This window comes from Pseudoliparis swirei, chromosome 23, assembly GCF_029220125.1.
Source record: "Pseudoliparis swirei isolate HS2019 ecotype Mariana Trench chromosome 23, NWPU_hadal_v1, whole genome shotgun sequence".
NCBI classification, from domain to species: Eukaryota; Metazoa; Chordata; class Actinopteri; order Perciformes; family Liparidae; genus Pseudoliparis; species Pseudoliparis swirei.
The window spans coordinates 9,869,721-9,882,732 of NC_079410.1; the positions used below are offsets into that span (position 1 = coordinate 9,869,721).

The 13,012-nt window shown below is 48.9% G+C and overlaps 1 protein-coding gene across 2 annotated transcripts; it reads left to right on the plus strand.

Moving 5' to 3' along the window:
* The first annotated feature begins 719 nt into the window (after positions 1-719).
* LOC130189156 (retinoic acid-induced protein 1) lies at positions 720-12,736 on the plus strand. 2 transcript variants are annotated; one of them, XM_056407856.1, is made up of 4 exons: positions 720-7,205; positions 7,416-7,509; positions 8,562-8,611; positions 11,011-12,736. In XM_056407856.1, the coding sequence occupies exons 1-4, from the start codon at positions 735-737 to the stop codon at positions 11,017-11,019; spliced, it is 6,624 nt and encodes a 2,207-aa protein (XP_056263831.1). In that variant the 5' UTR covers positions 720-734; the 3' UTR covers positions 11,020-12,736. The 2 variants fall into 2 exon arrangements, with proteins under 2 accessions (XP_056263831.1, XP_056263830.1); XM_056407855.1 differs by lacking the exon at positions 7,416-7,509 and having other exon boundaries at positions 735-7,205.
* Positions 12,737-13,012: the final 276 nt, after the last annotated feature.

A 13,012-nucleotide genomic window follows, 5' to 3' on the forward strand; every position in this document is an offset into this window, starting at 1 on the left:
AATGATGAATAATTCATCATGCAAAGTCAGCTTGAAAGCTAAAGAGCCAAAGAGGCTCTGGACATGAGTGTTATGAACCAACGAGGATGCTCTTCAGATGTCATCTTCTTGCTGCGGCCTGCTGTGTTTGAACATTGGCCCGGTTTCAATCATACACACTGACACAATAACACACACATCCACACTGTGGTGGTTATGATTACTTATTTATTACTGATAAGTAATTAAGTTCCAATATCTCTATTTCTAGATCCTCTTCCAGAGATGTCAATCATTGCACCAGAGATTGCTTCACTTGTCTGCCCCTCCATCTTGAGAGGATGAAACTGATTCTGGAGCCGGCACCATTTAGGGGCCATTTTCTACACACACACGTGCAACATTTCTTAAAAGCTGGTGAAAATAACAGATAATACTGAAAACGGGATGTGCATACTTGGGTGTGCTTTAATGTTAGTGTGATCAAGTGTGAAAAAAACAGTATCTTCAAAGGTTTTTTTAAAGAGGGAGATCAATTAGCTTCGTCTTCAGGTGGATGTTAAAGTAGAATTAGTCATTGAATATGAGAGGATAAAATGTAAGATGGATTAACCTGAGGCTCCACAGTCCTAACCCTCACAATGTTTCTCTCTTTTTCTCGCCCCCTCTCTTCCTGCCTTCAGAACCCCAAACCCCCCTTCCCCCTTTCCTGTCTCACCTCCCCCTTCCAGCTCTGGCTGCAGTCGGAGGAAGTTATGCAGTCCTTCCGTGAGCGCAGCGGTGGTTACCACAGCAACCAACCCTGCTACCAGCAGGAGTCCCATGAATTATCCCGCCTGGAGACCTACCGACAACACCCGCATCATCCCCACCCCCAGCACCCGCTCCCCCTCCCAAGCCCCGGTCTACATCCAAGCCCAGGCCCCGGGCACAGCAGAACAGGCTATGAGGCTCATTCACTGGCAAACCCCACGAGCATGACTCCAGCTGGAGGACCGGTAACTGGAGGAGGACCCAAGGACTGTTACAGCCAGCAAGCATACCCTGTTTACCCGGGCAATGGTGGAGGGAATGAGAGTGGAAATGGGGGCTCAGCACCTTCGCAGACAAAGAAAGCCTACAGAGGAAGCAAAGTGCCCACACCAGACCCCAGTCAGCACCTGCAGGGTCCTGGGGGCTATAGTAACCTCATGGGCCCTGGGAGCTACTCAGCCCAGTATTTAAGTGAGGGCCACCTCCAGCAAAAATGGGAGGACTCTGCCCAGTTAGCACAGTACGACCAGGAGATGGTGGGGCGTATAGAGGCTGGTGGTACCCCTGCACCTGTCACCTCCCAGTACATAGACCCAACCATGCTGGGCCACACCCAGACCCAGTGCCAACAGCCCTCCACCCCTACATATACCAGTCCCCACCATCAAGCCCACCCCCCTAACCCTGCCCCTTCCCCTCTCATGTACCCCCAGAGTCACCTTCACTACCCCCAGCACTCAGCCTCTCCGTCGCCATACATAGAGAAGTGCAGCCCAATGCCCCACTGTTATAAAGGTTACAGCATTCCCTCAAATTCCCAGTATGGCAGACAAATGAGCAGCCACAGCAGTCTGAAGCCGGTGGGTTACAGGTCGACCCAGAACAGTTATGGCTACCAGCAGCCTCCCTCCAGAGTTTATGAGCAGCAGCCCCCTTTACAGGCCATGGCCAACCCCCAGGAGTCCCACCCTAAATACCAACACTACAGCCAACCCCAACAAAACTACTGCCTGTCAGAGCTGTCTGTCCGATCACCAGAACAGTATTATCAGACGTGTAGCCCCTCCTCAAGCCACTCTCCAGCACGCTCTGTTGGACGCTCCCCCTCGTACAGCTCCACCCCTTCACCACTAATGACCAATCCAGAGTCATTCCAGTATGGTCAACCTCCTATGACCCCTGGGGCAGCATCCTCCTCTTCATCCTCTTCAGCTGGCATGCAAGAGCAAGCCAGCACCAATACCATGTTGATGCCCCCTCGCCCACACCCCTCCCCCAATGTGACCCATGCAGCCCCCCACAGCTACGCCACGACAGCGCAGGTCCCCACCATGAAGGAACGCTTCTCGGAGAAGCTGTTGTCAAACCCCAGCTTGTGGAGTCTGAATGCCCTCACCTCTCAGGTAGAGAACATCTCTAATAATGTCCAGCAGTTGCTGCTATCAGAGGCCCTGGTGGCCAACAAGAAAGGTGTGAAGCGCAGCAGTGGAGGGAGCATCAACAGTGCTGGGAGCGGAGCATCTATCAAGAAGGGTGAGGAGTACAAATGTCCTCCATATCCAGATAGTGGTGGTAGTATTGGTGGAGGCCCAATGCAGGACCCTTACTCTACCCCACAGCACCAGCCATTGCCCATGGAACTCCATGAGGGAGGCTACTCCAGCAGTAGTGATGAACAACTGGAGAGGGGTTACTACTACTGTGGCCAGGGCAGAAGTCCAGCACAGGCTCCCAATAACACACAACTCAGCCTGGACACAGCCTCTTCATGCTCCATGACATCTCCAGATGATATGTCCACCAGGTCTGGAGACTCAGGACTGCACAACCTTACCCCTGATCCCACTCGATGTCAGTCAGGGCAGGGAGGAGATGGCATGAATACTCCAGTAAAGAGCATTGGCGATGAGAGGTCTCCTACCAGCATTACAATCCCCAGTCCAATGAAACAAGAACGGGACTCCCCTTTAGATATACAGCATATCAACGAGCCTGTCAAAGAGAACTTTGAAGAATCGGCCTGGACAGAAAAATCGGCTGACAAAGAGGAGGTGTCAACAGAGATATCTCCAGACAGCGAAAGAGATTCAGACACAACGAAATCTACAGAAAATCTGGAGAAATGGTCAGATGAAGAGAAATGTCCAGCTCTCTACAGCAAAGTAAGCAAAGGAATGACAGAAAAAAGATATTGCTACAAGGAGACGTTGTACCAAACGGTCCAGAGCAAATATGACCCTGATACAAGAGACTCAGTAGAACAGTCCCCAGCAGCTCTCTCTGACTCCAGCCAAAGGGAACACTTTGGCCATGAGATGAAAACAGAAGCGTTCAAATCTGAGTCTCCAACTGCATCTGAGAGCTCAGTGAAAACATTGCCTTTCATATCTAGAGGTGACCTTGAACAGGATCAATATTCCACAGAGAAGGAGGACAGCTCCGAGGACACCTCTCCAACCCCCCAAGTTGAGGCCGTGGATGAGTGCAACTCGGTCAAGAGAGAGATCAGAGATGAGGAAGATGAAGAGGAGGGGGAGGAGGATGAGAGTGCACAGGATGAGGCAGACGAAGAGGGAGAAGGAGAAATACAGAAACAACAACATTATCTGTCCTCTCCTTTGTCTGTAGGGGTTAGGGAGGAACTGGAGGAGGGGGAGAACGTGTCATCGACTGAGGATCACATTAACAGAGATGCGCAAGAGAAGTCATCTGGGGATCTCTGCAGCAGGACAGAAGGTCAGAGTACAGAGCTCCATGCTGACAACGAGCCTGCAGCCCATCCCAATGCAGCAGCAGCAGCAGATGCTTCTGCATGGGAGTCAGCCATTGGGGACACTGCTCCTCAGCCTCAGTCTGCTATGCCAGTCTTCTCAGCGCTCAATGACAAGACAACACCTCCAGCTCAGGCCAGGGATCATATTGATCACAGTGATGCTAAAGTGCTGGAGCCCGACTCTCCTCAGCTGCCAGGGAAGTCGATACTTCCCTCAGCCCCCTCCTGGGCAGACACTCCTCCTTCCCCCCAAAAAGGGGATGAAGACATGGAGCCGGGCATCAGCTGCGCCAGTGCAGTGACTCCTATGGCCAAGACAGAACCTGTGGCCCCATCTGCTCAGCTGAGGGCATTTGGACGTAAGCATGCAAGGGGTAGAAGAAGAATCATGCATTCAGGTGTGGGAATCAGGCGACATCTAATCTTAGAGAGGGATGGAGAACAGGAAGAGGAAGGAGCTCCCTCGCTTACACAGAAACTCTGCATGCCTGCAAGCAAAACTCTGTTTTTCTCGGATCCATTGGACATCCATCACAAATCTATTGTAAGCCAGACTCCCAAAATGCTAACAGATGGTTTCCGGTCAAGAATGTGCACTCGCTCATTCAATGCACCAGATTTGCCACCCAAAGTTGAGCCTCATGTGAAGAGAAAACCAGGCCCCAAACCAGGTTCAAAGCCTGGGCTCAAACCAGGGCCAAAACTAGGGCCAAAAATGGGAGCAAAGCCAGGTCCTAAACCTGGGCCTAAACCTGGTCTTAAGCCTGGACCAAAGCCCGGGCCAAAACCTATACCTAAACCAGGACTTAAACCTGTGCCGAATGAATTAGAGATGCCAGAGAAAATTGAAACACCTGTAAAACGAAAACCAGGACCCAAACCAGGCTCAAAAACTGGGCCAAAATCTGGATCAAAACCTGGACCAAAACCTGGTCCAAAACCAGCTCTAAAGCCAGGTCCAAAACCTGGGCCCAAGCATGCAGATGTGTTGCTTCCCGATGACGCTGCACCCATCAAGTCCTCAGTGGGTCGCCCTAAAGGCTCGGTTTCTAAGGCAAAGCTGGTACAAGAAGAAGAAACCATTCAACCTTTGACAGGACTGCCCTGCCCGGCCAGGAAGAGCCCAAAAGCTTTCATAGTACAAGTAACCCAGGATGCTCAACTAGTAAACCAGGATGAAAAACAAGCAAACCATGAGGTTACGGCTCAAGAGAAGGAGGGTAAGAACATGGTCTTAAGATCTAGAAAGCCCTCACAAGAAAAACTGTCAAAAGAAAAAGTCACAGGGGAAGACGTTTTTCCCCAGACACTAACTGGTGATTCTCCAAAAGTCGAGGAATCTATTAAAGTGGAACAAACTCCAACTTCCATTCTGAATGCAGTCAAAAACCCAGATGTTCCAGCAGACCCACCTGCACCACTTGCCACACCATTCCTGACAGAACAATCTGAAGTAAAGATATTACTTCCATTAAAACGGAAACCTAGTCCAGAAATGTCTACAACACCAGCAAAGAAAAAGAGGGGTCCAAAGCCCAAACCAAAACACTCACCTCAACCATCTCTCGTGGAACAGGTTGTCTCTACACTGAAAGAGAAGGGTGTCCGTGGCCCCAAAAGAAAGCGAGGGCCACTCAAGAAAGTCTCTGTGGTCACTCCCCCACCCAAAGACACTCCTCCGAACACCAGTGAGACGGACTTCACTAATGGTGTGCCTGTGGTGCCTCCTCAATGCCCCACAAAAACAAAAGTTCTCCCACCACGCAAAGGCAGAGGGCAGAAATACGAGGCCATGGTGCAGAAAATTACATCACCAAGCTCAAAGAAACACCTCCCAATTCCCCAGATGGACAGCAATCTAAGTGATGATGCGACAGCTAGGGCTTTGCCTACACTTGTTCTAAAGGAAGGTGAGCCATCTATGCTCATAAATAGCATTGAGGTGATAGGGGGAAAAGTGAAATGCATCGATTCTAGACAGGAAGTACTGAAACAACGGGAAACAGCCGTGAGAAAAAAGGAGATGGCACAAGGAAGATATTCTTCAACAGCCGCGGAGGTGAGACAAGGGATGGAAGAAGGGATTGTGAATAAGGAGGAGACCAGACAAGAATACATTAAACCAGGAATACCGCATGGTGTCAGAGCTGACAAAGGGTGGAGCTCAATGGAAGCTTCAGTTGAAGCCAGCTCTCTCGGAGAGTGGACACAACAGGCCTCAAAAGTTGTATCAACCGCTCCCAGTAAGGCCACCAGAACTAAAAGGACGAGATGGGCCATGGTGGAGAGCACAGATGCCTCAATAGTAGCCTTGGAAGCAGGGAGCCTAATAGTTACAACACCAAGGCTAGCCAAGCAGAGGGCCATTAAAAACAACCATGAGATGCATCTAAAACAGAAGAGAAAGAAAAGAAAGGGACAAGCCCCTCTCGAAGAAACAGAGACCGTTGAGGAGAAAAACGTTGAATCAGTAGAACAACAGGTGAGGGTCGGCGAGACGGTAAACCCCGCAGAGTCCTCAATACCTCTGCCGATGAGCGCAGATGACATCACAGAAGCCCCCCAGGTAACCAGCAGAGAAGTCATTCAGAAACCTAAGAGAGGCAGAAAACCATCCACAAATCCAACTCAGAGGAAAAGAGGCAAAATGTCAGCAGAGCAGATTCCTGGTAAGCCAATGAAGATCCACAAAAAGCCTGGGCCAAAACCGGGGATGAAAGACGCCATGGAGGTTATTGAAGCAGTAGTAAGGGCTGCAGGATGTGAACGGGACGAAAAAGAGGAGAGAGAAAACGAAGAAATGGAAAGAAGGGAAACAGAGGAGGAGGACAAAGTAGAAACACGTATCGTGGGTCCTGTAGTGACAATATCAGAAAAGCAGACTGAGATCATTTCTGTGAAAAGAATCAGGCGCAAACCAGTCCATCAAAGTTCTAAACTGTCTTTCTGTCCTTATGTACGGATTAACAACTCCAGAGACTTTTCTTCTTGGTGTGCCATAGTCAACAAGCCTGAGGACGCCGTGGTTTTTCAGAGACGTCGAAAAAAGGGCATACTCAGAATGAGGAATCCTATCACAGTTGCAAAAATAGTGCCACACACTGCTGCCATGCTACAAGGACCCTTGGTGAAAATACATCTCATTGACAGGTGTCTTACATGTTGCCTGTGTGGAAAGCCAGCTAATTACAGAGACCTCGGTGATTTGTGTGGACCCTACTACACACTGGATGGCGTTCCACGGAAAATGTTGACGATGGAGCACACGGAATCCGTCAGGGAAGAGACACAGAAACCCAACAGTAGCAGAAGTGAAGAACCAAGCACCTCAAAGAGCGAGGGTGAGGGCAGCACAGAAAAGGAGAGCGACGCAGAGGCTTTCACTCAAGAGGGCAGCAGTAGCAGGCACCATTGGCGCTACCGGCGGGCAGAAAGAACAGAGAGGACGGGTCATGAGAGCGGTCCTCGAAGATTAACTCTCCGAGAGAGGTTCAGGAGGATGAAGCAGCTCCAGGCCATCAGCACGGGAGCCTCAAGTGGCCAAGCGGGTGGTGACAGCATGTTCAACAGGCTACAAGTGGAGGCAGAGGCTAAAGAGCACTGGGCCCATGAAAACTGTGCCATCTGGACCAAGGGAATAATGATGGTAGCTGGGAGGCTATACGGACTGAGGGAGGCCGCCAGAAACTCAGCACAAACGGTACGAAGCAATCAACGATCTATTCTAAGATGTATGCATGCTTAAGTTCAGTACAAAATCAAAGGGAATAATATGCAGCTTCTTTGAGAAATTGACGTTAACATTTTGACATTTTCTCCTCTTTTCACCCTCTCTGTGCCTCTATCGGTCAATGTGTCTGTCTCCTTGTTGAATCTTGGTCCATATGTCCGTCGGTCTGACTAACCCCAGAGCTGCTACAAGTGCCAGGTTGTGGGGGCGTCCCTCAGCTGCTGCTGGAGAGGCTGCTCTCATAAATACCACTATGTCTGCGCCAAAGAGATAGGTAAGAGACCGCAGCGAGAGAAGGAAGAGAGCAACGCGGGATGAAAAGGGGAGAAAGGCCAGGGAGAGGGAGGAGAAATGAGGAGGGAAATCGGGGATGGGAAATGGAACGTGGGTTTAGAGGGTTGTGGGAAAGAGAAAAATGATGGCAGGTCGAGAAAAAAAGAGAAAAATGAAAGGAGAGGGAAGAAAGCGAGGGGAGGGAGAGTGGATGTGGGGGAAATGCATCAGGAAGTACAATTATTAAGTGTGTGAAGAGATGTCTGAGAGTGCTAAGCTAGAGCGAAGGAGGGAGGGAAAAGAGGTAGGGACCCTTGAATAAAAGGGGATGATGAGGGGAAAGTGGGATCCTGGAGTGTGCAAGAGGGAGAGGGGGGAGAGATAGAGGGTGGAGGGTGTGCATGTGTGCATTATTGACCACAACCCCTGTGGCTTCGTCCATCCATTTTGCTGTCTGGGAACTGTGTGTGTGTGTGTGTGTGTGTGTGTGTGTGTGTGTGTGTGTGTGTGTGTGTGTGTGTGTGTGTGTGTGTGTGTGTGCCCTCCCACCTCCGGCCTGAATGCTGGCCCTAATGCTACCCTGTGTGCGTCTTACAACCATACCCCCTTCAACGCTTGTGTGTGTGTGTGTCCCTGGTCATTGTTGTCAATATAAGTGAGTGTCTGTGTGTCAGCAGAACATGTGTTCTTGTACGGCTTCCCCTTACATCACCTCATGCCAAGGAAGTACAGTGTGAGGATTAGGAGGCCTGCCACGTCGGCCTTCAGCCAGCACAGGGAGCAGAGGCCCTTTTTAATTCTGCCGAGTGCTCCGGCCATATCTGACTGTCTGTCTGCATCGCTATTTATCCACTCAGTGTCTCTCTTTCTTCTGTTGCTCTCTCTCTCTCTCTCTCTCTCTCTCTCTCTCTCTCCCTGGCTTTGCCTCTCTCTAACTCATTTTTCTTTGGCTAGGTTGTTGTGTGCATTCGCCTCATGCTATTTGTTTCATTCATTGTTATTGTCTATATCCAGCTTATTCATTGTCTTTGCTTTCTCTCTCCCTGCCTATAGGCTGCACATTCCACGAGGATGATTTCTCCATAAAATGTCCTAAACATGAGGTAAGAAAATAAAAACCTTTAAACTATAATGAAAACGCAAATCACGTATGTAACTATGGTTCTATGAATCTTGGATGACCGCCAGAGGCGGTGCTAACCCTGGCCTCCGACGGTCAGGAAGGATGAAATAGAACGTTTGTATCAATCTTTCAGTTAAATAAGTTTTTAGGGTTTAAAATATTTGACTATACTACATCGTTCTTTCACAGTGGGTCATGCATTGAATGCATAATTAATTGTGGAGAGAATTGTGCCTCTCGGGCATTAGAGTATTCATATGTCCAGTCGTAGGTGTGTGTTCCCATTAATACTCTCTGCTCCAAGCTGTGCATTTACATTTTTTTCCCCCCCATCCCTCTCGTAAAAAAAATAAAATGGGTTCACACATTGCTGTCGCAAGCAGCCATGGCTGGATATATGATGCGGTGCACAGCAGAACACACACGTGTCCGCTCGTGTAGAACAGAGAAGGAATCAAAGGAAGAAACACGAGGGTTCAGGTCGGTGTCTGTTGTACACCTGCATCCTGCACCGGAGCCACGGTCAGGATCTCATCTCGGACGGACCGATATTCTGTTTCAAAATCAATATCTACCAAATGACCTTGGCAAGATGAACCCATATCCACCAGCAGTATAGTCTGTCGAACACTCACTTGTGTTCCCTTCATGTCGCGCTGTCACTCAAACGGCCACTGTTATGACTCGACCACCGCACCTCCGACGGGTCACCGTGTTTGTGTTATTATAAACAGCCTCCTCTACCACCGACTGTCCTGCAGGACAGACGCCATCTGGTGGTGACGTATTTACACTGCAGCACAGAGAGGAAGGTCAAACGCTGAGGGGTGGGGGGAGGGAAGTAGAGAGGGAGAGATGCTGACATTCAGCAGGGAGCAGCGGTGCATTGAGGCAGCAGTGGCAGCAGCCTCCCTCCCTTCCTTCCTTCCTCCCTCCCTCCTTCCTTCCCTCCCCTCTATGCATCTCTCTTTCCCTCCCTCCCTCTTCCTTTCCTGTTCTCCTCTGTGCAGACTGACGGGGATGAAAAGCTGGCTGCTGATCAAAACACCCCACCCAGCATCACTGCATTCCTGCAATCCTCCCAACATGCTCTCTCCACCCTTTCTCTCTCCCTTTCTCTTGTTATTCCCCCCCACACACACACATCCCACCCCACACACACACACACACACACACACACACCAGTCCCCTTATTTTGCTTGTGCGATTCCCTGCTGTTCCAGCTCCCTCACTCTGTTCACACCTCATCTCCTGCGTGCTCCCTTTTACCACTCTTTCAGTCATCCTCCCTTCATCCCTCCCTCCATCGTTCTCTCTCATCTCCTCTCCCCGCTTCTCCTCACCTCAACTCCCACGTCTAAGCGGCAGAAATAGAGTACGTGAAACAGAGAGAAAAAGGAGAGCAAGACACAGAGAGAGAGAGAGAGAGAGAGAGAGAGATTCTTGTTCGCGGGCAGAGGCAGAGCTGTCATCGGCTGAGGGATCTGAGGGTCTGTGTGTGGGTCTGTGCAGCGCCAATTTCCGCTGAGCCGCCTAATCAAAGGGAAGAGCAGACGCATACGTACATGCACACATGCACACACAAGCCGCCGCCCCATTGGTCCCCCTGTGCCTGTGTTCAGGGCTGGGACACATATATATGGAAGAAATCACACACAAACACACACATGTTGCCTTCAGCTGTGGCTATCCAGAGCTAAGGGACACACACACGGGTTCATTAACGGGTTACCTGTGAGCTCACACACAAATACAAAGAGAGACAGGCAGAGAGGGGACCACAGTGGGATGAGTGGGATCACAAGACGAATGGGGGCATTTAGATCAGAGAGTGAAAGAAAGAAAGAGACGGGGAGAGAAGGAGAAAAGAGGGGCAGCGAGAGAGCCAGGGAGCAATCGGCGATGGAGAAAGTGAGAAAAAAATGATTGATGGTTTCAGAGAATTAGTTACTCCAGAGAGGTAAAAAGACAGAGAGCGAACGCTGCTGGTCTGAGTCCAGGCCGTAAAGATGGACCACTGGCAGTTCAGAGGGAAGACAGGCAGGGTGAACCTGAGATACTGGGGGTCTGCGGAGGAGGACAAGGGGAAAGAAAGCGTTCGACCACGACCACACCAGCTCAATTAGTAGGCGTTCCCGCTGAGTTCTTTCACAGGGGAGCTGGTTCACTAGCCAGCTGCATCCATCTCCTGCACACGGCAGACAGGAGCTCTCGCTGTGATGCATACATACATGTTTCCATTAAAACACATGCGGCAGTTTCTGAAAGGCGTATGTTCTCCAGTGCTGTGCGGCAGTATACCTCAAAACATCTGGCTCAACTCTTTCTTCCTCTCTGTTTCTCGAATTCATATCCATCTCTCGATCCCTTTTTCACCAGGACCTGTAAGATATTCCAGTTCACCACCTCCCACCATCAACACCACCTCTCAGCCAAGCAAGCATCACCTATCCAGCAAGGCAAACAAAGACGCCGTCCATACAGCCACCGACACCTAGAAGACACGGTGACGAGTGATGATGGACGGGCACGTGGGCCAGTGGGGCGGAGGGAGGATGAAAGGCTGCGATGAGGTGGAGCTGCAAACCCTGGAGGACGGCTCCGCAGAGAATAGCTGCTCCCTGAACTCGGCCTGGAAACGTGTTTCCCCGACTGAGATCCTCACTGGAAGGCAGAAGACAGCGGCTCTGTTTAACAGGAGGATAGACTGCGCTTCAGAGGCTGTATGCCTAGAGCCCAGTGCACGGGGTGGCTGTTTGTAATGCAGAGCGAGGAATATGTGTGTGTGTGCGTGTGTGTGTGTGAGAGAGAGAGAGTGAGGGCTCTGCCTTCGGATGGGTTGCTATCATATTCAGACACCTGGCGGTCACTGATTGGACGGGAGCATCCCTCTGGCCACCTTGTCTGTGGGCCAAGAGGTGTGTATGCGCGTGCATGCGTTGCGTACGTGTGTGTGTGATAACCACAATGTCATTCTACAGCCACATCATCAGTGTGTGTGTGTGTGTGTGTGTGTGTGTGTGTGTGTGTGTGTGTGTGTGTCTGTGTGAGTGAAGAAGTTCATCTCTAATCAAAAAAGCAGCAGCCAGCCACTGGATGTCCTCTCGATGTGCGCGTTTGTGTTTAAAACGAGACAAAACGAAACAAACATAAAACTGTACATGATGACGTGATTCACAGGTTCTAAATATTCTGATATAGAAGAGTTAAGAAGAAAAAAAGGACGCAGTATTTTAATATAATGCTCTTATCTTCGGAGATGTATTTTGATGTGCATTATGACTATACGACATCATTGCGTCGCCTTGGTATGTGTCAGGCTTTGTTGTAATTCAGAAATTTAAAAAGGAAAAAAAATAAAAGATAACTCTGTTTAAGAGTGTTACTCCATTTCAACCGTGTGCACATTCAATATGTACAGAAGGCGCCGCCGTTCATCACTCGACAGGTTGCAGGTCAGGGCTCCGAGGGGTCAGGTCGTCTCACTTCACATCGATGTACAGTTCAGAAGTATTACTGTTAAACATTGTCATGATGTATGATTATTTCACCACAGCATCGCAGAAAGATATACATTCAATACAGATTTCACAACACACAACCTGTTTGCGTATATCTCAAATGTAGCCTTTCACTCTTCCATGCTTTGTAACAATGCCCTGTACAGGGTGTCAGTTTAAGTACTGGTCATATCAAAAAGAAGACATATTTAAGTATAAGAGCATAAAAGAAAGTGCAAAAACGCCACACCAAACATTTCCTTTTATGAAGCTCATTATTTAATGGTGTATATAAGTATTTGATGCGGTTTAAATGTAAGATGTGATGTACTAATATAATTGTGTATAGTATTTCCTAGAGATGTTTATTTTCTATAAAATGGAATATGTTATTGCTTATAAAATGTTATTAAAAGAATCCATTGATGAAAAAAAAATAACCTTTTTTGGGAATGTCACTTGTCATAAGTTGGAGCATGCCGTTTTATTGATTTTCATGTCTAATTGTTTGGAATCGATGACACAGCATCACTTTGTTTGAAATGTTTTTTGTAACGCCAATGTTAAATATACCAGCACCTTTCAATGCTGCTATGACCAACGCCTGCTCTTTTTGTCTTTACTGAACGTGCACTGACATTCACACACATGGAGACACTATTGGGGCCAGCATTTAGAGTTAGTTTTTATGCTCCGCATGTAAAAAGTGACCACGATTCGTCAAAAAAAGTCAAAATTCCATTATCAGACACTTTAACACGTCCCATCATTATAGGGAAATAGATTCCAATCTGATATTAATACAGTATTCAAATTAGAAACATGAAATTCACTGAAGAGCAACTAATACTGATAATTACCTTTGGCCTTAATACTGTGCC

What these genes read in the sequence shown, in the direction of transcription:
- LOC130189156 (XM_056407856.1), top strand. Translation starts at nt 735, where the DNA reads ATGCAGTCCTTCCGTGAGCGCAGCGGTGGTTACCACAGCAACCAACCC. An exon ending in CCAGAAACTCAGCACAAACG is followed by an intron (nt 7,206 to 7,415) that starts GTACGAAGCAAT and finishes GACTAACCCCAG; the next exon opens with AGCTGCTACAAGTGCCAGGT. An exon ending in TGTCTGCGCCAAAGAGATAG is followed by an intron (nt 7,510 to 8,561) that starts GTAAGAGACCGC and finishes CCCTGCCTATAG; the next exon opens with GCTGCACATTCCACGAGGAT.